At 62.4% G+C, this 26157-nt stretch overlaps 1 protein-coding gene across 1 annotated transcript; it reads right to left on the reverse strand.

The window, feature by feature from the left end:
* Positions 1-545: 545 nt before the first annotated feature.
* TNPO3 (transportin 3) lies at positions 546-24886 on the reverse strand. Its single transcript, XM_040545249.1, has 23 exons — positions 24667-24886; positions 19493-19693; positions 18365-18438; positions 17775-17931; positions 15295-15438; positions 13272-13447; positions 11913-12051; positions 11053-11199; positions 10531-10638; positions 9964-10055; positions 8051-8190; positions 7771-7962; positions 5642-5733; positions 4958-5034; positions 4678-4738; positions 4270-4410; positions 3699-3815; positions 3243-3337; positions 2943-3099; positions 2116-2283; positions 1828-1940; positions 990-1081; positions 546-895 (listed from the first exon to the last, which is right to left on the reverse strand). The coding sequence occupies exons 1-22, from the start codon at positions 24790-24792 to the stop codon at positions 1021-1023; spliced, it is 2778 nt and encodes a 925-aa protein (XP_040401183.1). The 5' UTR covers positions 24793-24886; the 3' UTR covers positions 546-895; positions 990-1020.
* Between the last annotated feature and the right edge of the window lie 1271 nt (positions 24887-26157).

A 26157-nucleotide genomic window follows, 5' to 3' on the forward strand; every position in this document is an offset into this window, starting at 1 on the left:
ACATCAGCGCTGCAAGGACACCGCATCTCGAGGGCCACCGCCACCACTCCAGGCCCTCGGTGCCCCTCCAGCCACGACGTCTTCCCCACCCCGCGTGCACCCAAGAACCAGGCGGGGCCGCGGGTTTTTAATTTATTTTTCTTTTTTTTTTTTTTTTGGAATTTTGTGTTTAATTGTTCTCGAGATGGCTACAACACCAGACGGAACAGCATGCGCGCCCGCGGGGCCCCGCGCGCCCGGGGCCATCTCCCAGCCCTGTCCCTGCACTCGCTCGAGCCGTCTCCGCCGCGCTCGGTCAAACCCCAAAGAAACCAAATAATAATAAAAACAAAAAAAAAATAACCAAACCAAAAAGAAAAAAGCTAAAAAAAGAAAAAATATATAATATATATTTAAACAGTCTGTCCCGCCTGCGTCTGTTCCAGGAGGCCGCCGCCGCGCGTCCCCGGGCTGAGCCCCGGCCTCCCCCTGCTGCCCGCAAGGGGCCGGGGGGGCACCCAGCAGCCACCCCCTCGCTGCTAGGTACATTGGAAACCCCATCGTTCCTGAAGGAATTTGTGTTTATTTATTTATTTTTCATTTCACAGAAAGTTTTCTACTTTGCACTCTTGTTTTGCTGCCAGGCAAATTCATTTTCTGCCGGTGGTTCTGTTTTTGTATTTTTGTTTTGTTTTGTTTTTTCTTTTTTCCCCCGTTGTTTTGTTTTCTTGTTTCGGGGCCGTGGCGCAGGCACGGGACGCGCCGAGCCCTCCTCCGGCACGCGGCGGCCGCGGCTGCCCTGGCTGGCGGGACGCGCTGGAGCGAGTGAAAGCCCTCGGCCGCGATGAAGGTTGCTGATTGTGGGACACGTTCTCGTTTTCTTCGTTTCCTGTCTTCTTCTAATTAAAAGACATTCCTGGGAGGGGAGGGAGGGGGTCAGGGTGGCAGGGGGGCGGCGACACCGTGGCGTGGGGCGGCAGGAGCGGTGCCGCAGCAGCCCCCAGCCCTACCTGGGAGACAGGCGCCGTGCCGGTGCCAGAGCTATCGGAAGAGGCGGGTGAAGTCCCTCAGAGCCCAGCAGACCTGCTTACATTCCTCAGCGCTGCAAGACGAGGGAGGGCTGCGTTAGGGGAAGGGCGGACACACGGACTGGACAGGGACATGAGTCACAGTTTTGGCTTCCCCAAAGCTTGGGTGATGCCCAGCACCGGGCAGGTGCCCTCGCGGGGGCGCAGACACACCCAGGACACGAAGGCAGCGGCGAGCCCCCAGTGCTGTCCCCGGGGTGCCACCCCGATGCCCTCAGGGCGCAGAGCAGGGCTCATCGATCCCCCAGCGACTGGCCCGCTGGGATCATCGGCGACTGGGAGGCGCGGGCAGGGCGTGCGCAAGGCGCCGGCACCCCGACGCCGTGTTTGCAGGAGAGGAAAAACCTGTCGGGGCTGGGAACGCCGCCGGCGCCCCACGGCGCGAGGCTGAGCCGGCGGTCGCGCCGCGCTGGGAACGGCCGGGGCGGTGCCAGGGGTAACGTCCCACCGGGACTCGGTGCCGGGGGACAAGCCGTGTCCGTGCAGGATGCCCCGCACAGGAAGGGTCTGAAACCCTTGGGGGGGGGTCCATGGGTGGCCGCAGGGATCCGGTGGGGCTGGAGGGGCAGCCCTGCGTGGATGGGCACCGCTCAGCATCAGCGGTATGGTTTGGGCTGGAATGGTCTGGGCAGGATGCGGGCGCTGGGGCCGGGCCAGGACACGGAGAGAGGGACGAGGCTCCCCTCAGAAGTGGGGGTCTGCAGCCCTCCCCCCTCCCGAGCTGGGTTTTGCAAGATGGGTTTTTTCCCCGCCGCCTCACCTCGTGACCTGCTTGTGGAAGTCTGTCAGCTGCTTGTGTGTGACCTGGATGGCTCCCCCCGTCGTCTCCTTTGGTAAGCCCTTCAGGGAATTCTCCAGCCAGCGACAAAACGTCTGCAGGACGAGGAGAGGCAGCGGCTCAGCACCACAGGACGCACCGGGAGAAAGCCACGCTCGATCCCAGCAGCATTTGCCCCCGTCCCAGTGCGAGGAAGACCCCGGGACCGTGCTGGAGCTGAGGTCCTGGCCCAAGGAGGACCCCCGGGGCCTCGCCGCCCGTCCCTCTCACCGGTCGGTCGATCTGCATGATCTCCCAGAGCACCTCGGCGACGTCGGGCAGGGTGTAGGGGGGCAGGCAGAAGCAGCACGTGTGCAGCAGCTGGTTGACGAGCTGCTGGCCCAGCTGGTTCATCACCTGCCCGATCAGCTCCTTCCGCACCTCAAAGTCCTCCTCGTGCTGCAGGGGGCGGGGATAAGAGGAGGGTGAGGGGGTGCCGAGAGGCGGTCAGGTCTGGGGGGCAGCGCCCCGGGCATCTCGTGGAATTAGAGAATCGCAGAGTGGTTTGGGTCGGAAGGGATTTAAAGATGATTTAGTTCCAGCCCCTGCCATGGGCACGACCCCTCCCACCCAACCCAAGCTGCCCCCAGCCCCATCCAGCCTGGCCTTGGGCACCCCCAGGGATAGGGCAGCCACAGCTCCTTGGGGCAGCCTGGGCGAGGGACTCACCACCCTCACCACCTAAAGAATTTCTTCCTAATATCTAATCTAAATCTCCCCTCTGTTAGTTTAAAGCCATCCCCCCTGCCCTACCCCTACCCCCCGGCACAGAGTCCCTCCCCAGCTCTCCTGCAGCCCCTTCAGGCCCTGGCAGCCCGCTGGGAGCTCTCCCCGGAGCCTTCTCTTCTCCAGGCTGAGCACCCCCAGCTCCCTCAGCCTGGCCCCACAGCAGAGGGGCTCCAGCCCCTGCAGCATCCTCGTGGCCTCCTCTGGCCTCGCTCCGACACGTCCCTGTCCTGCTGCTGGGGCTCTGAGTGCGCCCAGCAGCGACCGACACGGAGGAGGAAGGCATCCCACGGGCACCGACCCCGTCCCGTCCCCCCCCGCGGGACACTCACGTCGTTGGCCACCCCGGTGTGGATGAGGTCGCGCAGGAACTTCATGACGCTGCAGTTGGCGTCCCGGTGGTCCAGGGTGGTGGCGGCGATGGCCCACTGCAGGATGGGGATCATCACCTGGCTGCGCAGCAGGGTGACGGGGCTGCGCTGGATGAACCTGCGAGGGCACAGGGGGGACGAGGGGGTCACCGGCACGCGGCCGGACCCTGCCTCCTCCACCTGTCCACGGGGACGGGCGCGCTGCCCTGGCGGCACTCGAAGGCTCCAGGAAGGAGAAGGGGGTGAAGGGGAGCAAGGAACCTGGCTGCGAGTCGGAAGAGGTCGTCCACAGTGTCCGGGTGGTTCTGGAGGCCGTTGGGCTGCTCGAGGAGTTGGAAGGTGGGGATGCAGAGCGCCTAGGAGAAGGAGCACGGGGATCGGTCAGCAACTAGCGGTCATTACAGTGGTCTTGGCTGCTGAGACTCGAGCCAGCCCCGTCGGCAGGAGGGGGGACAGGCAGCGAGGCCCCGCGGTGCTGATAGCCCACAGAGAGGACATCGGTGTCTGGCTTGGCCATGCGCTACCCTCCCCCTGTCTGAACCCTCCTCTCCCCGGGCAGATCTCCAGCACGGACCATGGGGACCGGGTCAGAGCCCCGCTTCTCCCCACGGACATCGCTGCCACCACCCGGGGGACCTGGCTCTCCCCCCCTAACGGGACACGTCCCAGAGGCGCAGAGGACCTGCTGCTCCCCCAGCAAGGGCAGCGGGCGATCACCTGCAGCATGTCGAGCAGCCCCTGCCGGCAGCCCTCCTCCATGCCGTACTCGTCCACCAGGATGCTGCCCAGGTAGAGGAAGCAGGAGTGCTGGTGCGCCCGGTACACGTTCACCATCTGCGGGGAGAGACGCGACGTGACGCCTGCCCACCGCCAACACCCCTTCCAGACCCCCACTGAGAGCCACCGCCGGGAGCCCCCAGCCCTATTGGGGGCAGATCCCGGAGCACAGGGGCTGGCTCGGGTCTCTTCTTGTGCTCTGGAGCATCCCCGCGCTGCGGGGACCTCAAGTGAGTGCGGGTTCCTCAGCCCAGCCTATGTCTGAGGGGCGCGGGGGCCACCGAGCTGAGCGCTGCCTCCCCAGGGAGCCGCACGCCGCCGCGTCTCCTCGCATCCCTTTTAAATCACAGCCACAACCGCAGGGCTCCTGGGCAGCGCCCGGCTCTGCCCTGCGGTTCAAAGCTCCCTGCCGCCCACGCGGGTTCGTGCAGGAGCTCCCGGCGCTTTCTGTCGCGCTCGCCGCGGCGCCGGCATCGCGGCGCCCGTCCCGGCCGCGTCCCCGTGCCCGTACCTGCGTGACGAGCGGCTGCAGCAGCGCGGCCGAGCCTTTGCCCACGCAGCGGACGGCGAAGCGCAGGCAGCGGCAGCAGCGCTCCACGATGCGGTTATCGGCACTGTGTTTGTTCAGGGTCTCCGACAGCACGGGCCAGATCTGGGCGCGGAGGGGTAGGGTGAGCGGGGGAAACGGCACACGAGACACCACCACCCCTCGGACCGAAAAAAGGCCCAATCGACCCAAAAACTGGCAGGCAGATGCCCCTTGGGTGCTGGTTACGGGGTGTGTGAATTGGCTCCGTGCAGGAGCGGGGAGCTCAGCTCCACAACTCGGAGACAAGACAGCGTGGCACCCCCAGAGGCACCGTCCCCCTGCCTGACGTCCCCTCCCCCGCCCCAAATTCCCCAAACCGCCGGCACTCACCTCCTGAATGACTTTTTGGCACGGGTGGATCTGCCCATTTTCTACAATGGGATTGGTATGCCTGCGAAAGGCAGAGAAAGGTCAACCGCCCTTCCTCTACGCCATCAGTTTGGGGTGTAAAAGGTAAGAAAAGGGGCTGGAAGGCCCAGCACCCACAGGGGCTGCGGGGAAGGGGCCGGGAACAGGCTCAGAGGGGCCGGGACCCCGTGCTCAGCCCCTCTTTGGGGAGCTGGAGGCTGCCGCTAGCGCTGGCCGTGCCCCAGCTCGCAAGCCCCCGTACCTAAATATGACGGCGAGTCGGTCCAGGGGCACTGTAGGGTCTGAGGAGAGGCCGTTGCTCGGCTCCTGAGAGAGCAGCTGGAAGAAAACGAAACATGGGGACGTCAGGAATGTGTGCATGAACGTATCCCTCCAGCCCAAGGCCATTTCTCCGTCCTAGCCAGAAGCAGGAACGTCACCGCAGCTCCTGGCATGGAAAACCTTTGCTCAGGACCCGAGTGGCTCCTGGCCACATGCACACGAGTTGCTCTGAAAGCTCAGGGGGAGCTTTTCCCTTTCCTTCTCCACACCCCGAGCCTCCTCTGGGGTCGCCAAAACAGAGGTGGCAGAAGTGTGCGGAGGGAGCAGGAGCTCCAGGAGCCGCCCTTCCACGAGCACGGGTTGCTCAGAAGAGACACAGGACCCGTGGGTCCCTCGGAAAGCTGCCCTCCTTCTCCTCCTCCTGCCACCCTCCCACGTCCCTGCTCTCCCTGACCCCGCTTCTGCCCACGGCCACTGCATTTTGGGGACCTGGAGCAGGACAGAAGCTGCCAGCTGCGTTTGAGGGGGTCTCAGGGCAGCTCAAGGCACACACGGTGGTCTCTGGGGACCAGGTCGTTTCCTCCCATCCTGCAGGTCAGCATCTCGGACCCATTTAAGCCCCCACGCATGCACCGGGAGCCACGGGGCTCGGGCCGGGCCGTACCTTCTTCAGCGCCATCACCTGCACGGCGCAGAGCTCGCTGAGGCACTCCGCGATCTTCTCCAGGGGCAGCCTGGCCAGCACCAGCGCGGTCCCTGAAACAAAAAAAAAGGGGGGCAGGAATCAGAAGCAGCAGCACCGAAACGCCCTCGCTGCGGGTTAAGGAGGGGAACGCGCTCCGTGGCAGGGACGGGAATGGAGCAGAATCGCCACCGATGCCGCTTGCATCGACACGCAAGCATGGACAAGAGGAAAAACGTAACTTCATCCCTTTAATCACAAAGCCCTCAGCCCCACGGCCGCCCCGCTGTCAGAGACGGGCACCCGAGCCCCTCGGGAGCCTCCGAAGCCCCGACACGAGCCCCGCGCGCCCACCGCAGCCAAACGCCCTGGGAACGCTCTGCCTGCGGGCTGGAGCTGAGAAACCACATCCTGCTGCCCAAACCGTGTGTCAGATGACAAATAACGGCAGCTTTCTGCCTCGTGCAGCCAGCAGAGAGTCTGCAAGCGCTCAGATATGCGAGGAGCCCACTGGGGATTTGGCTGGGGGCACTGAGGGGCATTCGGTGCCCTCGGTGCTGCTGAGGGATGGGGTTTGGCGATGGGGCTCAGGTCAGCCTGACAGCTGGACTTGGTGATCTCGGAGATCTTTTCCCCTTTTCCTCTCTCTTTTCCCCAGTCCCCTCCTTTTTCCTCCCTCTCTCTTTTTTAATCCCCTCCTTTTTCCTCCCTCTCTCTTTTTTAATCCCCTCCTTTTTCCTCTCTCTCTCTTTTTTAATCCCCTCCTTTTTCCTCTCTCTCTCTTTTTTAATCCCCTCCTTTTTCCTCTCTCTCTCTTTTTTAATCCCCTCCTTTTTCCTCTCTCTCTCTTTTTAATCCCCTCCTTTTTCCTCTCTCTCTCTTTTTTAATCCCCTCCTTTTTCCTCTCTCTCTCTTTTTTAATCCCCTCCTTTTTCCTCTCTCTCTCTTTTTAATCCCCTCCTTTTTCCTCTCTCTCTCTTTTTAATCCCCTCCTTTTTCCTCTCTCTCTCTTTTTTAATCCCCTCCTTTTTCCTCTCTCTCTTTTTTAATCCCCTCCTTTTTCCTCTCTCTCTCTTTAATCCCCTCCTTTTTCCTCTCTCTCTCTTTAATCCCCTCCTTTTTCCTCTCTCTCTCTTTAATCCCCTCCTTTTTCCTCTCTCTCTCTTTAATCCCCTCCTTTTTCCTCTCTCTCTCTTTAATCCCCTCCTTTTTCCTCTCTCTCTTTTTTAATCCCCTCCTTTTTCCTCTCTCTCTTTTTTAATCCCCTCCTTTTTCCTCTCTCTCTCTTTTTTAATCCCCTCCTTTTTCCTCTCTCTCTCTTTTTTAATCCCCTCCTTTTTCCTCTCTCTCTCTTTTTTAATCCCCTCCTTTTTCCTCTCTCTCTCTTTTTTAATCCCCTCCTTTTTCCTCTCTCTCTCTTTTTTAATCCCCTCCTTTTTCCTCTCTCTCTCTTTTTTAATCCCCTCCTTTTTCCTCTCTCTCTCTTTTTTAATCCCCTCCTTTTTCCTCTCTCTCTCTTTTTTAATCCCCTCCTTTTTCCTCTCTCTCTCTTTTTTAATCCCCTCCTTTTTCCTCTCTCTCTCTTTAATCCCCTCCTTTTTCCTCTCTCTCTCTTTAATCCCCTCCTTTTTCCTCTCTCTCTTTAATCCCCTCCTTTTTCCTCTCTCTCTTTAATCCCCTCCTTTTTCCTCTCTCTCTCTTTTAATCCCCTCCTTTTTCCTCTCTCTCTCTTTAATCCCCTCCTTTTTCCTCTCTCTCTCTTTTAATCCCCTCCTTTTTCCTCTCTCTCTCTTTTAATCCCCTCCTTTTTCCTCTCTCTCTCTTTTTTAATCCCCTCCTTTTTCCTCTCTCTCTCTTTTAATCCCCTCCTTTCTCCTCTCTCTTTTTTTTAATCCCCTCCTTTCTCCTCTCTCTCACCTTTTTTTTTCCCTATGACTCTACGATTCCAAACCTCCCCGCATCTCAAGCTCCGAGCATCTGCACGGGACGCAGACCAACCCAGAGCCTCTCCTCCTGCCTGCCCCGGGCAGGATTTCGGGCAGGCTCCGAGCACGCACGGCGCTTCGGGACCGAGGGCAGCAGGTCCGAGGCCGCCTCCCGCCCGCGCTTACCCTTGAGGAGCCCCACGGCAGCCTCCGGAGAGAGCGTGAAGGAGTCGAGGGAGCGGGCGATCTCCAGCAGCCCGTTGAAGTGCTGCGCCATGTGGTCCCGGCACACGGAGCAGATGTTGTGGATGGCCTTGGCGGCGGCCGAGGCCAGGCGCCGGTCGCACAGCCCCTTCATCAGGTAGCCCAGCACGGGATCTGCGGAGCGGGGACGGCGCCGGTGAGCGCGGGGAGAGGGGGCCGGCAGCGTGTCGGGGAGGGGGGGCGGTGCCGGGAGGGAACTCACCCAGGAACTGCGGGTTCCTGTCCACCACCTCGCTCATCTCCCCCACCAGCTCGATGCTGGTGTAGCGCACGGCCGTGTGCACCGTCTCGGGGAGCCGCACCACTCCCTCCAGCACCTCCACCAGCGTCGGGTTGTTCTCCCTGCGGGGGGAGGCAGAGGGATGGGATGAGGCCCGATGGGGGAAGCGGCTCGATGCCCCCCCCCGCCCCGCAAAGCCTCCCCTGCGCGGAGCTGGCTTGGTCATAGAGGTGTGGGGTAACCCCGGCTGGGACGGGAGCCACGGGGCAGAGCCCTGGGTGGAAACAAATCACAGAATATCCCTGGGTGGAAATAAATCACAGAGTAACCCCAGGTGGAAATAAACCACAGAAGATCCCCGGGTGGAAATAAATCACAGAGTAACCCAGGGTGGAAAGGGAATCACAGAATAATACCATGTGGAAATAAATCGGAGAATAAGCCCAGGTGGAAAGGGAATCACAGCATACCCCTGGGTGGAAATGCAACCACAGAATATCTCCGGGTGGAAATGGAATCACAGGATAACCCCGGGTGGAAATAAATCACAGAATGACCCCGGGTGGAAATGAAATCGCAAAATAAACCCCGGTGGAGAGGGAATCACAGAATATCCCCAGGTGGAAAGGGAATCAGAGAGTAACCCCGGATGGAAATAAATCAGAGAGTAACCCCGGATGGAAATAAATCAGAGAATAAACCCTGGTGGAAATAAATCACAGGATAGCCCCAGGTGGAAATGGAATCACAGGATATCTCCGGGTGGAAATAAAATCGCAGAATATCTCCAGGTGGAAATAAAATCGCAGAATATCTCCAGGTGGAAATAAATCGCAGAGTAATCCCAGGTGGAAAGGGAATCACAGAATATCTCCAGGTGGAAAGGGAATCACAGAATGACCCCAAGTGGAAATAAATCAGAGAATAACCCCGGGGTGGAAATAAATCACAGAAGATCCCTGGGTGGAAAGGGAATCGCAGGGTAACCCCAGGCAGAAATGGAATCACGGAAGATCCACAGGTGGAAATGCAACCCCAGAAGGTGCTGGGCTGGAAAGGGAGTCCCAGAACCAACCCTGCTGGAAATGCAACCCCCGCACAGCCCGCGTTGGGGTTACCGCACCCGCTGGGCTCCCCGGCCTCGGGCCTGCAGGCTCAGCACCCCGCTGGGCACTCGGGGCAGCCGGAGCGCGCTGGGGGTCCCAGACGTGGGCACGGGAGGGACCAAAGCTGGGACCCAGGCAGGCAGCACCTCTGGTGTCCCTAAACCAAGCGGGGGACGGCGAGACGCCCGCGCTGAGGTGCCCGCGGCACAAGAACAAAGCCAACGAGCGCCGCCCAGGCTGCCGGGAGGCCGCTCCCTGCTGGGAGGCTGCCGCCGATCCCCAGCCAGCGCATCCCCGGCTCCCAGCCCCTGCTGGTGGCCGCCACGGCACCGGCACCGCCTGCCCTCTCGTGGGAGAGCGGGGCCGGGCTCCTGGTTTATCCCCAGCCCCGGAGGCACGAGGTCAGGGGGAGGCTGGCGCTCTCGGAGGCGAAGCAGAAACAGAACTGGAGATAACGCCGGGCGGAGCGGCCTTGACACAGAAAAGCGTCAAAAAAGCGCAACGAGCACACAAAAAGGACGCCCCGAGGGGTCCGGCTGCTTCCTGCAGTCCCAGTTCCATCCTGGGTCCTGTCCCCAGCTGGGAATTGGAGACCGCAGCCCCGGGGACCTCCATGGGCAGGGGGTGCTGTGCCACGCTCCTCAACGTCCTGCTTGAGCTGAAGCAGGTTTTAAACGTGTGAACCCCACTTTCTGCCTAGGAAAGCACAACCCCACGAGTGTCCTCGGGATACTGGGCAAACCCCAGGGCCCGGGAGGAGCCCACGGCCGCAGGGCCACCGGCACTCACTGGTCGACGCTCTTGGCGATGGAGGCCATGATGAAGAGGACAGCTTCCGTCACCTCCCAGGGCGGGTTCCCGTCCTTCAGAGTGGCGTAGAGCTGCGGGGAGGAGAACCGGTCACAAAAGGAGCCACGATCGCAGCCCGGGGGTGTGCGGCACGCAGTCCCTTCCCCCAAGACCTCCACCTCTGCCCCCCGAGACAAAACCTTGCTGGCCACAGAGCACCCGGCTGCTTTGGGACCCTCAAAACGTGAGAGCTGCTCAAGCTGCTCCCCCCAGAACATCCCCGGCACCTCTCTCAGCCTCTTCCCTGTGCTCAAGCAGGCAATGTGTGTGTGTGTGTGTGGCCTCCTCCCCGCCCTGAAGGCCCCCAGGGCCCGGCCCAGCAGCAGACACGCTGCCCGGGGCTGCGGCGAGGCCTGGATGAGAGCCAGGAGGCGCACGGCGTGACACAAGGCCTCCCACGGGGCCGGCAGCGCGGGGCAAAGCCACCGGGCTCGGGGGAGGCCGGGAGGGCAGAGCCGAGGGGGCCCGGCGAGGTCTCGGCGCGGTCGGCGAGCGGCGAGAACCCACCTGAGCGAAGCACTCCACCGACCCCACCAGGAAGATGAGGTCCTTCACCAGGTCCGAGACCCGCATCCGGAACTCCCCGAAGTCGTCCGTCTCCTCGGGGACGCCCTCCTAAAGGAGAGCACAGAGAGCAGAGGTGTTACGGCAGCTCCCGGAGGCCCCTCGGCCACACCAGCACACGAGCAGCAATCGTATTTCAGAGGAGAAACCCGTCCCTGCTCCCCTCTCTCCTGGCAGAGCGACTGGAGGGGATTTTAGGGGGGGGAGCGGTGCACCAAGAGCTCCCCCAGCGCGCGCAATGCGCTCCGACGGCCGCGCCGCGCGCAGGGGATGAGGCACGGAGCAGAGAGAGGAGGACGGCACCCCAGGCTCGGAGCCGTCGAGATGCCAGAGAGTTCTGCTGACTTGATGAAAGGAGGTGCCAGACAGCAGCTTTAATTACTCTCAGCCCTCTCTCTGCAATTACAGCTGTGGCACCGCCACCTGGAGGGCCCTGCAGCCCCGGGGGAGCCGTCCCACCCTTACGTGGTCCGAGTCGAGCTGGCAGTGCCTGGCCAGCGCGTGGAGCAGGCGCTGGATGTAGGCTTTGAAGATGCTGTGGATCACGGCGTCGTCCGTCTTGTACAGGTGCTCCCCCAGCCGGTACCAGAAGTTGAAGGAGATTTCCACAACCTGGGCAGGAAGAAACAAAAGGCAGCGGCGCGTCACCACCGGGGTGTTGGCGCTGCGCCCCGAGCTCCGGGGGTGCCCGGGGCAGGGGGGGTCACACAAATTTCCGTCGGCAGCAATGCTTCTTCGGGCCACGAGAAAACGTGGCCCTGCTGCTGGTCACGTAACAGGGGGTTTTAAACCCAGAGTCAGCCTGAAAACCTGCCGCCAGCCCTCTGAAGAAAGCAAAAATTATCTCTGAAAAAGTAAAATCAAAGCAGAAAAGGGGGCTGTCGCTCCAAACTTCACATCAGTCGCTCCTGCCAACGATAAATTTGTGTCCCCACTGGCCTTTTGGGTTTTTTTTTTGGGAGCTGTGGGTCCTCCTGAGCACAAGGTTAGGGCCAAGGGAGACCACAAATGGGACTGGGGTGCCGGTACGATGGGGACCAGGGCGCTGGTACAATGGGGACCCACAAAAAGGTTCCTGGGGTGCTGGTACGATGGGGACCACAAAGGGGGCTGGGCTGCTGGCACGATGGCACCCACGAAGCGCCCACCCTGCTTTATCTGCCTGGGAAGACAAAGCCAGCAGGAGCTACGCTGCAGCCCCGCGAGGTTTAAGCCAAGAGGACGAAGCCCCCAGCCCCCCGCCAGGATGATTTCCCACTGCCTCGGCCTCGGGTGAGCGAATTTTGGTGACGGGGCGAGGAGGGGAGGGGGCAAGGCGCACCCACCTCGTACTGCGGGTGGCCCGCGCAGATCAGCAGCAGCTCCAGCGTGCGCAGGTCGCCCAGCCCTTGGCCCGGCGTGCAGACTATCTTGTCCAGGAAGGTCTCGCAGAGCTCAGTGAACACACGGCAGTAATTGAGCACCCTGGTGAGGGGAGAAACGGGGTCAGAAATGTTCCAGGTGTGTCCGTGAGGGTGGCGCGCCCCGGATGTGCCGGCGATGGGAGCTCTCGGGTGCTGCAGCAGTCCCCACGTGGTTGTGGGGAGCTGGGGGTCGGCCTCTTCTCACAGGTAACCAGTGACAGGACCAGAGGGAACGGCCTCAAGTTGCGCCAGGGGAGGTTCAGGTGGGAAACGAGGAGACATTTCTGCTCAGAAGGAGCGGTCAGGCGTTGGGACGGGTTGCCCAGGGAGCTGGTGGAGTCCCCGTCCCTGGGGGTGCTCAAGGAGAGGTTGGACGTGGTGCTTGGGGACGTGGTTTGGTGGTGACATTGGTGGGAGGGGGACAGTTGGACCAGATGATCCTGGAGGGCTTCTCCAGCCCTAATGACTCTGTGATTCTACGGCAGAAGCTTTGAACTCCTTCTGGTCGAATGTACACATTATTTGGACCTCGTCCACCCACGGAGTGAGCAGGGGCCAGGTGAGAACCACTGGGGCACGAGGAGCTCAAAATCCCCGGGGTGGAAACAGCAGGACAGCAGCTTCCACCCCAAAAGCATCCCAAACCTCTTAGTTTTAAAATGGAAGCTGGAGGGAAACAGGCTGACCACGGGGTGGGCTCACCCCAAACAGGCTGTGCCCACCCACAACGCTTTAAATCGAGAGGAACGGAGCGGAGCGGGACTTGGGGCGTTCGGTCCCGTGTCACCGGGACACCGGAGCAGCCGGATGAAGGACGGTTGTGGAAGGAGAAGAGACGTCGGTGTGCAAGGAGGGAGCTGGGGGGGTGCCAGGGCAGCCCCGTGACAGCCGCAGCCAGAAGGAAGAGCGAACGCTACCGGTGTTTGCTGATAGAGGGTCGGTGGAGGTGGAGAACAGGGGGTCTCTGGATGGCGGGCAGCCAGCACGGCTTTTGGTGTGCTTTTCGGGGCTTTTTGGGGCAGGAAGGCTGCAGGATTTCAGGGTTTGTCCCCTCTGGCCACGATGAAAGGCCAGCAGAGCGCCACCCTGGGGCACGCAGCGCTGCACCGGGGCGGGGAATCCACCAGCTCGCTTTGCTTGCAGCCACTGGTTTGCATGAGAGGCTTCGGAGCGCCGCAGCGAACAGCACGGGCTCCAAAAATAGCCGGGGACAGGCACGGGCAGTTAATTACTGTCGCTCTCCTTCCCTCTGGGCGCAGCCCGGGCTGCCAGTTCACTTACTTGTCCAAGTCCTCCCGCGCCACGGCCATGTGGTAGGCACTCTCCAGGGTGAGGACGCCCTGGAAAAGCTGCAGGGCCAGGGGCAGGTTGGTCTCCACGTTCTCGATGGCGTAGAGGGCCGAGCACACGCAGTCCGAAGCAGCTTCGTGGAGGTTTGACGAAGTTTTGTCCTGTTGCTGCAAGAAAGAAGAAGCAGAAGTGAGCCCGGGCGGCGCTGGAAAGCCCTTTTGCCATCACCGCGGCTCCTGGAGGGTTTCCTCCAGCCCCTGCACAGCCCTCGCTGCCCTGCCCGCAGACACCCGAGGCCAAAATCGACCCCTCCACAACCAGACCACGCACGGTGCGAGCGGGAGGAAGACCAAGAGGAACCTGCGGGGTGCAGAGGGAAGCGAAACGCCGCGGGCGCGCGCCCCGGCGCGGGGCCGACGGGGACGGGGTTTCTCACAAGCACGCGTGGAATATCGACCGCTGTGGTGGGCTGGGGGGAACATTTCAGGTCCCACCCGGCAGGAAATCGTGCGAGGCTGGTCGAGCAGGCGCCCCGAGCAGTTGAGGAGGGAGACGAGGGCGGCATACTAAGGAGGAGCGCGCGCGGCGCGGCGGGGAGAGCAGACAAAGGAGCGGCAGCTCCGCGGGCGCCTCTCGCGCAGGGTCTCGAAAGCATCTGGACGGCAGCCCGCGAAGCCTCACGGCCCCTCGGGACAAACGCCGGGCTTAAAAGCGACGCCAGCAGGAGGGGAAGGTCCCGCAGGGCGCGGGTTTCTGCCCCAATATTGTCTGCCCTTTCTCCCGCTGACCGGGGGCCCTCGTTTGCATTTGCCGTTGGTTTCATCGGCACCGCGGCACGGATGCAAATGAAGGTTCCCTCCAGATGCAAATGAAGGTTCCCTCATTTGCAGCCCTCGTTTGCAGCGGGAGCTTCCTCCCTCCTGCGGGAATTCCTGCTCCTCGCTTGCTCCTTCGCCGCCCCGCCGGGCTCTCCAAACCCCGCTGGTCCGCGGGGTCCGGGGGCTCTCCCACGTGCCCACAAAAACCCCTTTGCTGGTTGCTGTTCTGAGACAAAATGCCAGAAAGGGAATTAAGGGCTTTGGTGAAAATCCAGAGAAAAAAGCAGCGGTGATTTTAGTGCTGAGCAGATGAAAGCAACACCTGGCGCGTTCTCCAAGCAGAGAGCTTCTGAATCCAGAGGCACCCCCCTTAAACCCCCTTAAATCTCCTGCAGCCACCGCAGGAAACTGGAACCTGGCTCCTGCTTCAGCCAGACAAGGTCTCCGCCTAGTACAGGTTCCAGAATTGATGATCAGCAGGGCAGGAGTAGGGAGAAGGGATATAAATAGAAAATTAAACCATCTCGGAGCGTTCTGCCGGCTGCCAGCGGGTGCGGGAAGGGGGCTGCAGAGGTGGAAGCGCTGCCCGTGGCGTTTCCGCCCGCTCCCGAAAGCTCTGCCAACACCGCACCTCCTCTGCCCACCCCGGGTGATGGGCTCCGGTAGAGCTGTGCCTTTCCCGGAACATTTCACCCCAGATTAGAGAAGCTTTTCTGCCTTTTGTCGACCTCTGCTGCTCAGTTCTGTGCTGCTACGGAGGAGCCCCACGAGGTTTTAGAGATCCAGGCCCCCTCCCGGACCGCGATGGAGGCACCTCGGGTCCCTCTGGTCCCAGAGCTGGTGCCAGGACCTGATCCAGGTCCGAGTTTGCTCCGGAAAAGCAACTCCAGGACTAAGAAACTCGCAGCAACAGCCAAAACGGGGCTCCTGCTGCGCGCTGCTGCTCTCCCACCGCCCTGCGAGGCGGGCGAGTGGGACAGAGGGCAGAACATCACACAAATCCACCAGCAAGGGCAGGGAGCATCGCTAGGATGTGGGTGCTGCTCGAGGTGAAGCCTGGAGGGTTCCCACTCGGGGCAGGGGGGACAAAACTCACCTCGCACACCCGCAGGAGGAGAAGCGGCGCCGCTCGGATTTAAGAGCGCCACTGTCCCAGTACACAAGGCCCCCGCTCCCAGCGCGCAAGAAATACTCACCAGCACCTCGAAGAGGAGCGACAGCAACTTGCTGTTGGCCATGAAGGTGCTGTCCAGGACGCCCAGGTTGAACCAGCTCCCCAGGCACCGGAAGATTTTGATGAGCATCTTCTCGTCGTTGCCCGCCTTCTCCACGCACGTCATCTGCGGCGGGACAAGGAAGAACTGCTCAGGACCCCAACCCCGACGCGTAATTTCACACACAAAATGACTTTGGGAAAGCCACCCTGGAGCTTCTACACCAAGAAACACCCCTGGCACTCATCAGGGTACAGGGGCCTGGGGTGGGTAGCAGCGTGGGCTGTGCTCGCCCTCCAAGGGTGGCAGAACCGTCAGCGGTGCTGGACCCACGTGGAGGCACGCAGATCCTGAAGATGGGTGTTGTATGTCATCCTAGTCTCCACAAACCTTTTTAAAAGCCCATTTTCCAACTCAAAAAAGTGATTTTAGCACCCGAATCCTACGTGGGAAACTGAATTTTGCTCCTCAGGCAGCTGGTTACAGTGCCTGGGCGGGGGGTTTCCGAGAAAGCTGCAGGGGAATCCCGGAATAGAAGGGTTTGGGTCGGCAGGGACCTCAGAGATGATCGAGCTGGTTCCACCCCCTGCCATGGGCACGACCCCTGCCCCCAGCCCAGGCTGCCCCCAGCCCCATCCAGCCCGGCCTTGGGCACCCCCAGGGATGGGGCACCCCCGGCTCCTCGGGGCAGCCTGGGCCAGGGCCTCACCGCCCCCGTAATAAAGAATTTCTTCTTATATCTAATCCAAACCTCCCCTGTTAGTTCGAAGCCACCTCCTGCCCCATCAGGAGCTGAACAGAACCTCCTACAGATGCCGGGACGGAGAAGCACAGGGCAAAGGGGCTTCTGAGCCGAGCTGCGGGGACAACAAAGTGATGGAAGGGATGGAAGCGAGCTGCCCGAATGGTTGGGGTGGTAACGGCACGGAGCAGGTCCCACCGGGGAGGGAAGGGGGGCTCAGAGGGGTGTCAGCGACATCTGAGGGGCACGAGGGGACGAAAGAAGGGGCAGGACACCCTGACTGCTCCTGTGCTGGGGCTGGGAGCGACACGGAGAGATCTCACACGTGAAACCAACGCCCAGAAGTTTTGCTCTTTGGTGAGAAGGAACCCAAAGTGCAGCCAGCAAGGGGCGCACACGTACCAAAGGCATGTGGCAGCTCCTGCGATTGTCATTTGGTGAAACGGCACCAACAAGCCCGGCCGAGTGCAGGCTGTGCTTGTCGTGGGGGGAGAGGGCTCAGGATCCTACAAACTGAGGTTCCTCCTACCTTTCAGAGCGAGGATTCGGCTGACGAGGGGAAACGACCGCTCCTCTCCCCAGAAAGGAGAGGGTGAGAGGGGGCACGTTACCTTTCCCTCTTTAAATACGCACCGTGAAATGGTGAAAACTAACGGGAAGCTCAAGAAGTTAGGGCACGGGCTTCATTTGAGCCAGGGGATCAGGCTGGCTGCTCGTCTACGGGACTCAAACAACGCCGAAGGGCACGAGAAGTCTCTCAGGAAAGGAGGGAGCCAGCACGGAGCAGGCAGGATTCACCCTCTGCTCCCCCGACTCGCCCCGTTTTGAGGCTCCCAGCACCCGGATCCCAGGGAGTGCGAAAGGGGAAGCCCCTGGGGACAAACCAGGAGGTTTGCCCGGCCTTGCCACGGGGACGGTTTGAACACGGTCACAGCAAAGCCACGCAGGCAGTACCAAACACGCCGTGGAGCTAAATACGTAGCCTCAGCTGGTCGCACGAGGGTGAGAATCAGGAGCGTACCGTGCTGGAAGGGGCATGAGAAGAGAAAGCAGAGCCCCTAAGGACCTGAACGCCCTTCTAACAGGTCGGTGACGATACATGTGTGCGCACACCCGCCCCGAAACGGGCTGGGGTACTCCCGTTTGGCCGTGGACTAACCCCAAACTACCGCAGCCTGCGCAGGAGCCGGGTCCCAGCCACCCGCAGGACCCCAGTTGTGAGATTGAAGACATTTTCCTGAACTTACTCAGTGCCAGACGAATCCCGGAGCGGTTTGGGTTGGCAGGGACCTCAAAGATGATCTAACTCCAATCCCTGCTGTAGGAACGATCCCTCCCACCAGCCCTGGCTGCCCCCAGCCCCGTCCAGCCTGGCCTCGGGCACCTCCAGGAGCCTCCACGCTGCGCCACCAGACAGTGGAGTGGAGAGAGGGCAGTGGGGAGCCCAACGGAGAGGACAAAAACACCGTAACTCCCTCAATTCTCAGCCCAGCACTAACAGGAACCTGACTGTGTCTGATTAGGACTTTCATCTGCTCGGCACCGGCCCTATAAAAGAAGTTTTGATCCTTTTTTTTTTTTTTCCCTCCAGCTTTGATCACGTCCAGCCTGGAGCAACCTGACTTGGTGACGTGGAGAGGGAGAAGCGGCTGCGCCAGCCCCCTGAGCAGCCGGCCACCGCTCGGCCGCCGCGTGTGCCACCGCGTGCCACCGCTCTTACCAGCAGCGAGACGACCGTGCTGGAGTAGTAAGCCAAGTCCTCTATGATCTCGGTGCGGCGGTTGGCCCCGATGCGCAAGGACCGGCTGTGGACCTCCTCCGGCAGCACCGTGAGGATCTCCAGCAGGAAGGGCAGCGACGTGACGTCGTTGCTGTACCTGGGAGGAGAAAACGGACAAGGGCTGAAGGCGGGCGGCAGCCGGAATTGGTGGAATTGGTGAAATCAGCCATCGTGAGCAAAATCGGGCGGGTAAAGGGAATGCCTCTGGACACGAACAGCGAGCCCAGGGCGCTGCACAGCAGTGGCAAACAACCCGACCTTGCTGTTCGGTCCTGCACAGCGGGATAACGCCGCGAGGGGTTGGAAAGTAACAAAGCCAGGGATGAGAAAAGCCCCTGAGGCTCAGGGAGCCGCGTCTTCCATCACACAGGGCCGTGAGCAGCCTCTCCTCCGGCCACCCGAGGCACTTTGCATTATTGATCGGGAAACAAAATCTCCCCTGTTGTCGGATCACGTGGAGCGACGCGGGTCCTCCCACTGCTGCTTACTCCACGAATAACTTGGAGTTTAACGCCGTAAACATTACTTACTTTTCAACCAGTGTCTGCACGCAGCCTTTCCAAGAAGCCATCTGCAGGGCAAGGTCTGCTATCGCTAACGCAAGCTGGAAGGGGAGAGAGAACACGGCTCAGAGCGGCGACCGCCAAAAGCCACCCAAGCGTGCCGGAGACCCACCGCATGTGCACGGCAGGGCCCCACACCACGCACAGTCCCTTTGGAAAGGGGCTACCCGAGTGGTATCGGCACCTTACGCTTTGCTGCTGCCGAATTTAGCCACAGGGAGTCCCAAAACTTCCAAACCTCTACTCATCGGGTGTTCCTGGCACAGCCGTGCCGGCCCCTTGGCTCCTCCGGAGGTGCCGCACGCGGTTGTGCCGAGCAGGGAACAAAGCCCGACCCTCCCGTGCCGTCAGACACCTCTGTCCCCATCCTTCCCAGCTAGAGAAAATTATTTCAGGCTTTTGAAGGCAGGAGGTGTGCTGCCAGCTCCCTTCATTTAGAGTTCTGCCAATGCCACCAGCTTAACCAAGGTCTTGGGTATTGGAAAAAAGGTAAATTAAAAATTATCGTCCCCATCATCCTGCACACAGACTGCGGAGCAGCACTGCGCAACGGGAGCGTGTGACCCTCTCCGCTGCGTTATTTAAAGATTTAAAGCCTTGCCCCAGGCCGCGCAGGGCTGTGTGGATGAGACAACAACGGGCAGGAAGGGATTTCCCAGAGAGAAGAACCCCGTCCATGTGGGGCAGCTCGACACCGCGTCCCCACGCTGAGCACAGGAAGACGCCCCGGGAACGGCTCTCCCTGCTCCCTCCGTCTCCCAGCAGGGACATAAAGTGGGTGGCAAATAAAGGAATCGGGAACGAGCAAGGGCAGAGGATCCTGCGCTGGGAGAGGCGGCCGGCTGCCTGCAGCAACCGGCTTCCTGGCTCTGAGCTGGAGGGAAAGCGGCCGGGGGACACCCGAGGGTTTTGGCTCGGGGAAGAATCAGCGGTGGCAAAGGCGGAGGTGGCCACGAGCAGCACGACCCGTGGTATCGCGAGCTCCTGCGCCGAGAAAGGACGGAGCCTGGCCACCAGCTGCCCCCGACCGGGACGGAGCCGGCCGTGGTTAACCCCCAGGGTGGCCCCAGGCTGGCCGCGGAGCGCAGCGCCTACCTGGGTGACGATGACCGGCGAGAGGTCTTTCAAGTTCTGGATGTGGGAGAGCAAGGAGTCCCGTAAGGAGGCGTGCGAGTCGGTGGGGAGCTCGTAGAAGGACGTCTGGATCTTCATCTTCATGGTCTGCGCCGCGAAGTAGCACGACTCCACATCCTGCCGGATCTGCAGCAGCTGGTCCGAGATCTCCCAGGCGTGCACCTGCGGCGAGCCGCGGCGTCAGGGGGCTCCCCGCGCGGAGACGGAGCCGGCCCGGACCCCTGCAGACACCTCCCCTCCCACAACTTCCACCCTAAACGCCCACGCCGAGCTCGCTGCCCCTAAATCTCAAGCCGTGGTGACAACGGTGCCGGGCTGGGGACGGCCACACGACGCCTGCAGCGGGCAGACCGGTGTCCGGCACCCTTCACACAATTCCCCCGGGGGAGAGCAGAGCGCACCCAGCAGGCAGCAACCCGAGAGGCGTTCCCCCTGGAAGTCCCCGTTTGGGCGAGGACAGCACAATTAGCGCCGCTTTTGGGATCGCTCAGCACCGGCAGCGCTCAGGGAAGCTGCCCCCGTGCCCAGATTTCCCGCAGCTCCTTCAGAAACGACGCAAACCCCTCGAGGGCTGAAGTAAGTCGGGTGGTGGGCTCTCCAGGCGGACTCCCAGTATGGTAGAGGAGAAATCCTACTCTGGAAAACAGTGGGATTTGGTAGAGGGATTGGAAACTGCAGTTCCTGTAGCACTGATCCAGGGCCCTGACGGTGCGGGAGCACGGTGCCACCGGGCGCAAACTGCCGGAGGAGGAGGACGAAGCTCACCACGAGGGGGTGAGACCGCTCAGAGCGCGGCTGAATTTAGGAGATTCGGGGACGTTTTGGGGGGCGCGGGACCCCCGAGTATTCCCGGGGTGTTAGAGGAGGGGTCAGCTCCGCTTTCCAGCCCGGCACCACAACCACAACCACAACGCGCCCGGGTCCACGGCTCTGCTTGTGAATTCAGGTCCCCCTGTCCCCGAGGCCCTGCTTTTGCACCTCAGGCTTTCTTCTGCCGCCCAGCTTCACGGCGGAGCTTCCAAAAAATATTTTGGGGGGGCGAGAATTAAGCCGGGGGAGAAGGAGCACGAGCCCCCACGCCCGCTCCAGCCCTGGCCGCCGCCAGGCCCGGCGCCGAAGGGACAAACGCGGGCAAGTCCCCGGGGCGAAGGCGGCCGCGCAGCGCCTGGGGCTGGCATTCAGCGCGGCTCTGAAACGCGAGCCGGGTGTTTACAGGGCTGCAGCAGGAGGAGACGCGGGCGTACGGGGCCCGGGGAAGAAAAGCCGCAAAAAGAGAGAAATCCCTGCCCACAGAAAGCGGCGTTTCCGCCCGTTCTGCCTACGGGTGCGGGAGAAGGCGCTGGTTTGGGGACGGCTGGCGTCGGGAGCCCCCGGGAGGTTCGAAGCGGGAACATCCACAACGTTTTTAGGGGGTTTCTCCTCGTTTTGCCCCAACGCTCTTCCCGCGAGGGCCGACCGAGGCGCAGCGAGTCCCAGCGGCGGCGGTGCAGAGCGGGGCCGTCAGCACCACGACGGGGTGCGGCGTCTGTCCCGCAGGCACCGAGGTGCAGGAGAGGCGTCGGAGCAGCGGGTTTAAAAAATAATCATAGGGCAAATTTTCTTCCAAGGGAAGAGAAAGGTGGCGGGTGATGCCCCGGATGTTTTCAGCACACGGAGTGCTCGTGACGGTGTCGTCCAAGCCCTCAGAGGTGGCCTGAGAGCGGTGGAAGGAGGACGCGCCCTGCCTGGAGGCCAGGAGGACCAGGACCCGGACGGGAGGGCTGGAAACCCCACCGGCAGCTCCCAAAGCCGGGCTGCGGCGCGTCCTCCGCTCACGGGATGCGGCGCCTGAAGGCAGAGATGAGGAAATCACCAAAATCAGGCAGAGGCGGCGATTTGGAGAGCTGCAATTTGGCTCCGGAGGGCCGCGGGACGCTCGCCGTCCCTTCGAGGGGGAACCTGAGGCACCGGGAGACTCGAGACGCGAAACCGAGGGCAAACTCGCAGAGTTTGGCTACGCGCGCCTCGCCGGAGAGCCCGCGGAGGGATTTTTAGGAGTCCGGGCACGGAGCAGGGAAGGCCCCGAGGGGCCGCCCGTGCCCACTCCTCGCTCACAGAACCTCCGTGGTGCCGCCGGAGCCCAAAGAGAGCGAGCGGGCTGTGGATCCTGCTGGGATCCTGCCCCAGGAGCCGCCGCTGCCCCGAAGCTCCCAGCGCCGCGTTCAGCCGCCGGGGCAGGGCTGGAACCGGGGGGGCTCTGAGGTCCCTCCCGACCCAAAGCCCTCAAGATTTGGTTCGAGGACCCCGCGGGCACAATCCTGGGGTGGCCCCGAGCCCGCTTCCCCGTCCTGCTCCGTGTCTCCGCCACGGAAACGCCGCGGGGCCGAGGAACGGGGCAGCCACATCTCTCCCCATCGGCGCACCGCAGGAGGCCCCCGGCACGTCCCAAACGGCACCGCAGGACCCGAGGTGCCTTCAGCCGTGCCGAAAGGGGCCTCTGCGTGTCCTGGTGGGCACGGACCGCTGGAGCGAGCCACGTCCTCCCAGCAGGGCACGAGGGATGGACGAGAACCCGCGGGTTTCACACGCCCGGCGCTCCGCTGGTGGCCTGAGTCAGGGATTTGGGGTCAGGGCAGGACCCAGCTGAGCGGGACAAAAGCTTGAGGTGAGAGCAGCTCAGAGCGTCGAGGCATGCCAAAGGCTCCCCTCCCCGTGGTGCTGGAGTTATTTCAGGTGGGGGAGGCCAAAAACCTCGGGGACAGATCCAAGGAAGCCTCGGGGACAGATCCAAGGAAGCCTCGGGGACAGATCCGGGGACAACCGCCCCAGAATTAACTCCTTTACGCGAGCCCCGCCCGGCCACGAGCCCCGTGCAGCTCCAGCTCTCCGAAATCCCCGCAAGCGCACCTCAAATCCTCACAGACCGGCACCAAACCGCGCCCCGGGCTGCGGCAACCCCTCGCCAAAGACACCGGGCGCCAGCTCCCCGCAGCTCGTCTGCTGCACGCTCAGGGCATCGGGCTCGGGGGACTGAGAGCATCCGAAACGAGTTCAATCCCGGCGTTTTGGGCTGACTTTTCGGCTTGAACAAACCCCAGATTCTCCTACGATTTGCCTCATTACGGCGGGGCTCACTCCGTGAATAACGAGCGGCCACGAAACGGGGCCGGAGACCGAGGCCGGGCACCGCCAGCCTCCGGAGCGCCGCGACGAGTAACGAAAGCCATCGGGACACCTGGGGGTGCGTTACGTTGGCCGTAAGGAAATAATCGAAGCGGTTTGTGGCTAAAAAAAAGACACGGTTATTTCTGCTTCCGAGGCGCCCAGAGAGGTCGGGCACCGAAACGAGCCCCGCTCGGCGCTTCGCCGGACCCAAAATAACCGCTCGGAGCGCGCCGCCGAAGCCCCCCGGGACGCCTCTGGAACCGAGGGGCGAAGGAATTTGGGGTTTCCTCCTGCCCCGAAAGCCCCGGCCGCTCCCCGAGACCCCGCTGGGGCTGGGACGGGGGGGGTCGGGGGGGGTTAGGGAGAGGTTCTGGGCGCTGGGATGGGCCCCGAGCTGCCGGAGCACCGCTCTCAGACGCCGGGGTTGGTTTTTGGGGTGCTCCTTTGGGGACCGGGGGTCGGGCTCAGCTCGGGGTGCTGTGCCGTGCCCCCAGCGGCGCTGCCACGCGGCTCCCCTCCAGGAAGGAAAAAGGGGGATTAATATGGGATGGCTGGAACGGGGCTCGGGGAGCTCCCCAGCCGGCCCCGTGGGGCTGCGGGGGAGTGGGGGGGGGGCACCGGGGCTGTCCTGGGGGGCACTGGGGGCAACGGGGGAAGGCTCGGGGTGGTGCTGGGGGTGCAGGATGGGTGCGGGAGGAGCAGGGTGGGGAACCGGGGGGATCGGCGGAGCCCGACCCGAGCGAACCCAAAGCAGGCGGCGGCGCTGGAGCCCCCCCCAAGGACAATCCCGGGACCCCCCCCCCCAAAGCCAACGTCATGGGGGCTCCCTCCCAACCCAAAAAAACCAGACCCCCCCCCCCCACCCAGCCCAATCCTGCCCTGTTCCTGGAGCCCCCCCAAACCCCATATCCTGGACACCCCCCGGCTCAACCCGGGGTCCCCCCAAAACCCCATATCCTGGACGTCCCCCCCCAGCACAACCCCAAACCCCATATCGTGTCCCCTCCAAACCTGATCCTGCCCGCCCCCCCCAAGCCCAATATCATGGAACCCCCCCAAACTCCATATTTCAGAGCTGCTCCCCCAGAAACCCCATACCTCAGGGCCCCCCCAAACCCCTTATCTCAGAGCCTTCCCCCTAAACCTGGTCCTGGGACCCCCCCCGACACCACACCCCAGAACTTCACCCCCCCCCCCCCAGGCCTGTTCCTGAAACCTCCCCCAGGCCCCATATCCCAGAGCCCCCCCCCCACAAACCCCATAACCGGGAATCCCCCCCCAGCCCCGAACCGGCCCCCCCCCCCCCAGGCCCCTTCCCGAGACCCCCCAACCCCATACCCGGTACCCACCCGCCCAGGCCCGTTCCTGTCCCCCCCCCCCCCAACCCCATATCCCGGAGCTCCGGACCCGACCAGAACCTGGGGACCCCCCAGGCCTTTTCCTGGACCCCCCCAGGCCCCACATCCCGCAGCCCCCCCCCCCCCCCCCCAACCCCATAGCCGGTACCCACCCCCCTGGGCCCGTTCCTGACCCCCCCCCAACCCCATATCCGGGATCTCCCGACCCGACCGGATCCAAGGACCCCCCGGCCCTGCTCCTGACCCCCCCCAGACCCCACATCGCAGAGCCCCCCCCCCCAAACCCCATACCCGGTACCCCCCCCCCAGACCCTAACCGGGCCCCCCCCAAGCCCCTTCCCGAGCCCCCCCCCAACCCCATACCCGGTACCCACCCCCCCAGGCCTGTTCCTGACCCCCCCCAGACCCCACATCCCAAAGCCCCCCCCCCAAACCCCATACCCGGTACCCCCCCCCCCCAGGCCCTAACCGAGGCCCCCCCAGGCCCCTTCCCGAGCCCCCCCCCAACCCCATACCCGGTACCCACCCCCCCAGGCCCACTCCCTCCCCCCCCACAAACCTCATTATCCCCTCCCCCCCCCCCCCGTTCCCGGTGCCCCCCCGGAGCCCCCTCCCCCCCCGGCCGCCGCTGACCGATCGCTGCAGCTCTCCCAGCCAGCAGCTCGCCCGCTCCTTGCCGCTGGGGTCGGGGTCGTGGTAGAGGGCCTGCACGGCCTGGTAGACCAGCTGCAGGCTGGGCTTGGCCCCGCCGCCCTCCATGGCGCCTCCTCGGCCGCCCTCAGCGCCGCCCGCCGCCGCCCGCCGCCATCTCCTGGCCCCGCGCCGGTACCGGGACGCGGCGGTGCACCCCGCAAAACGGCCCCCCCCCCGGAAACCTCGCCCCGCACCGCCGCCCTCCCCGTTGCTTCCCGGCCTCGAAGCCGCTTTGCTCCTGCCCCGAGGTTTTCCCCGTTTCTCGCGGTTCCCTCCCCCGCCGCCGCCGCCGCCCGCGCGGTTCCCGGTAGGGCCCGAAAGCGGAGGCCGGAACGTTCGGGGCCGGAACGGTGGCGCTGCGGCGCCGGGGGTGCGGCGGGCAAAGGGGGCCGGGTGCGCCGCGGCCCCACGCGGAAGGGAGGCGGCGGGAAGCGGGGGGGCGGGGCCGGGGGGGGGCCGTGAGGGGCGGCCGCTGGGGGGCGGCCCAGTTCGCCCAGTTCGCCCAGGTCGCCCAGTATGAGCAGTTAGCGGTCAGCCCAGTTAGCTGGTTGTCCGGTTAGCTGGTTGTCCGGCTGTCCCAGTTAGCCCAGTTAACAGCTATCCCAGCTACCCAGCTGTCCCAGTTATCTGGTTATCCCAGTTATCTCAGTTCCCAGTTATCCCAGTTATCTGGTAGTCCAGTTGTCCCAGTTATCCCAGTTGTCCCAGTTGTCCCAGTTATCCCAATTTTCCCAGTTATCCAGTTGTCCCAGTTATCCCAGTTCCTGGCTATCCCAGTTACCTGGTCATCTCAGTTATCCCAGTTACCTGGTTGTCCAGTTGTCCCAGTTATCCCAATTATCCCAGTTATCCAGTTACCCGGTTACTCAGTTGTCCCAATTATCCCAGTTATCCAGTTATCCAGTTATCCCAGTTATCCCAATTTTCCCAGTTATCCTGGTTATCCCAGTTGTCCCAGTTATCCCAGTTCCTGGCTATCCCAGTTATCTGGTTATCCCAGTTACCTGGTTGTCCAGTTGTCACAGTTATCCCAATTATCCCAGTTATCCCAATTATTCCAGTTATCCAGTTATCCCAATTACCCAGTTATTCAGTTGTCCCAGTTATGCTAGTTATCCCAGTTATCCGTATGTCCAGTTGTCCGAGTAACCCCAATTATCCCAGTTATCCAGTTGTCCCAGTTACTCAGTTGTCCCAGTTATCCTGGTTATCCAGTTGTCCCAGTTAACCCAGTTCCCAGCTGTCCCAGATATCTGGTTATCCCAGTTATCCCAGTTATCTGATTGTCCAGCTGTCCCAGTTACCCAGCTGTCCCAGTTATCCCTGTTGTCCCAGTTATCCCAGTTGTCCCAGTTATTCCATTTATCCCTGTTGTCCCAGTTATCCCAGTTGTCCCAGTTATTCCAGTTACCCAGCTGTCCCAGTTATCCC

Source organism: Cygnus olor, chromosome 1 (assembly GCF_009769625.2).
Source record: "Cygnus olor isolate bCygOlo1 chromosome 1, bCygOlo1.pri.v2, whole genome shotgun sequence".
Classification (NCBI taxonomy): Eukaryota; Metazoa; Chordata; class Aves; order Anseriformes; family Anatidae; genus Cygnus; species Cygnus olor.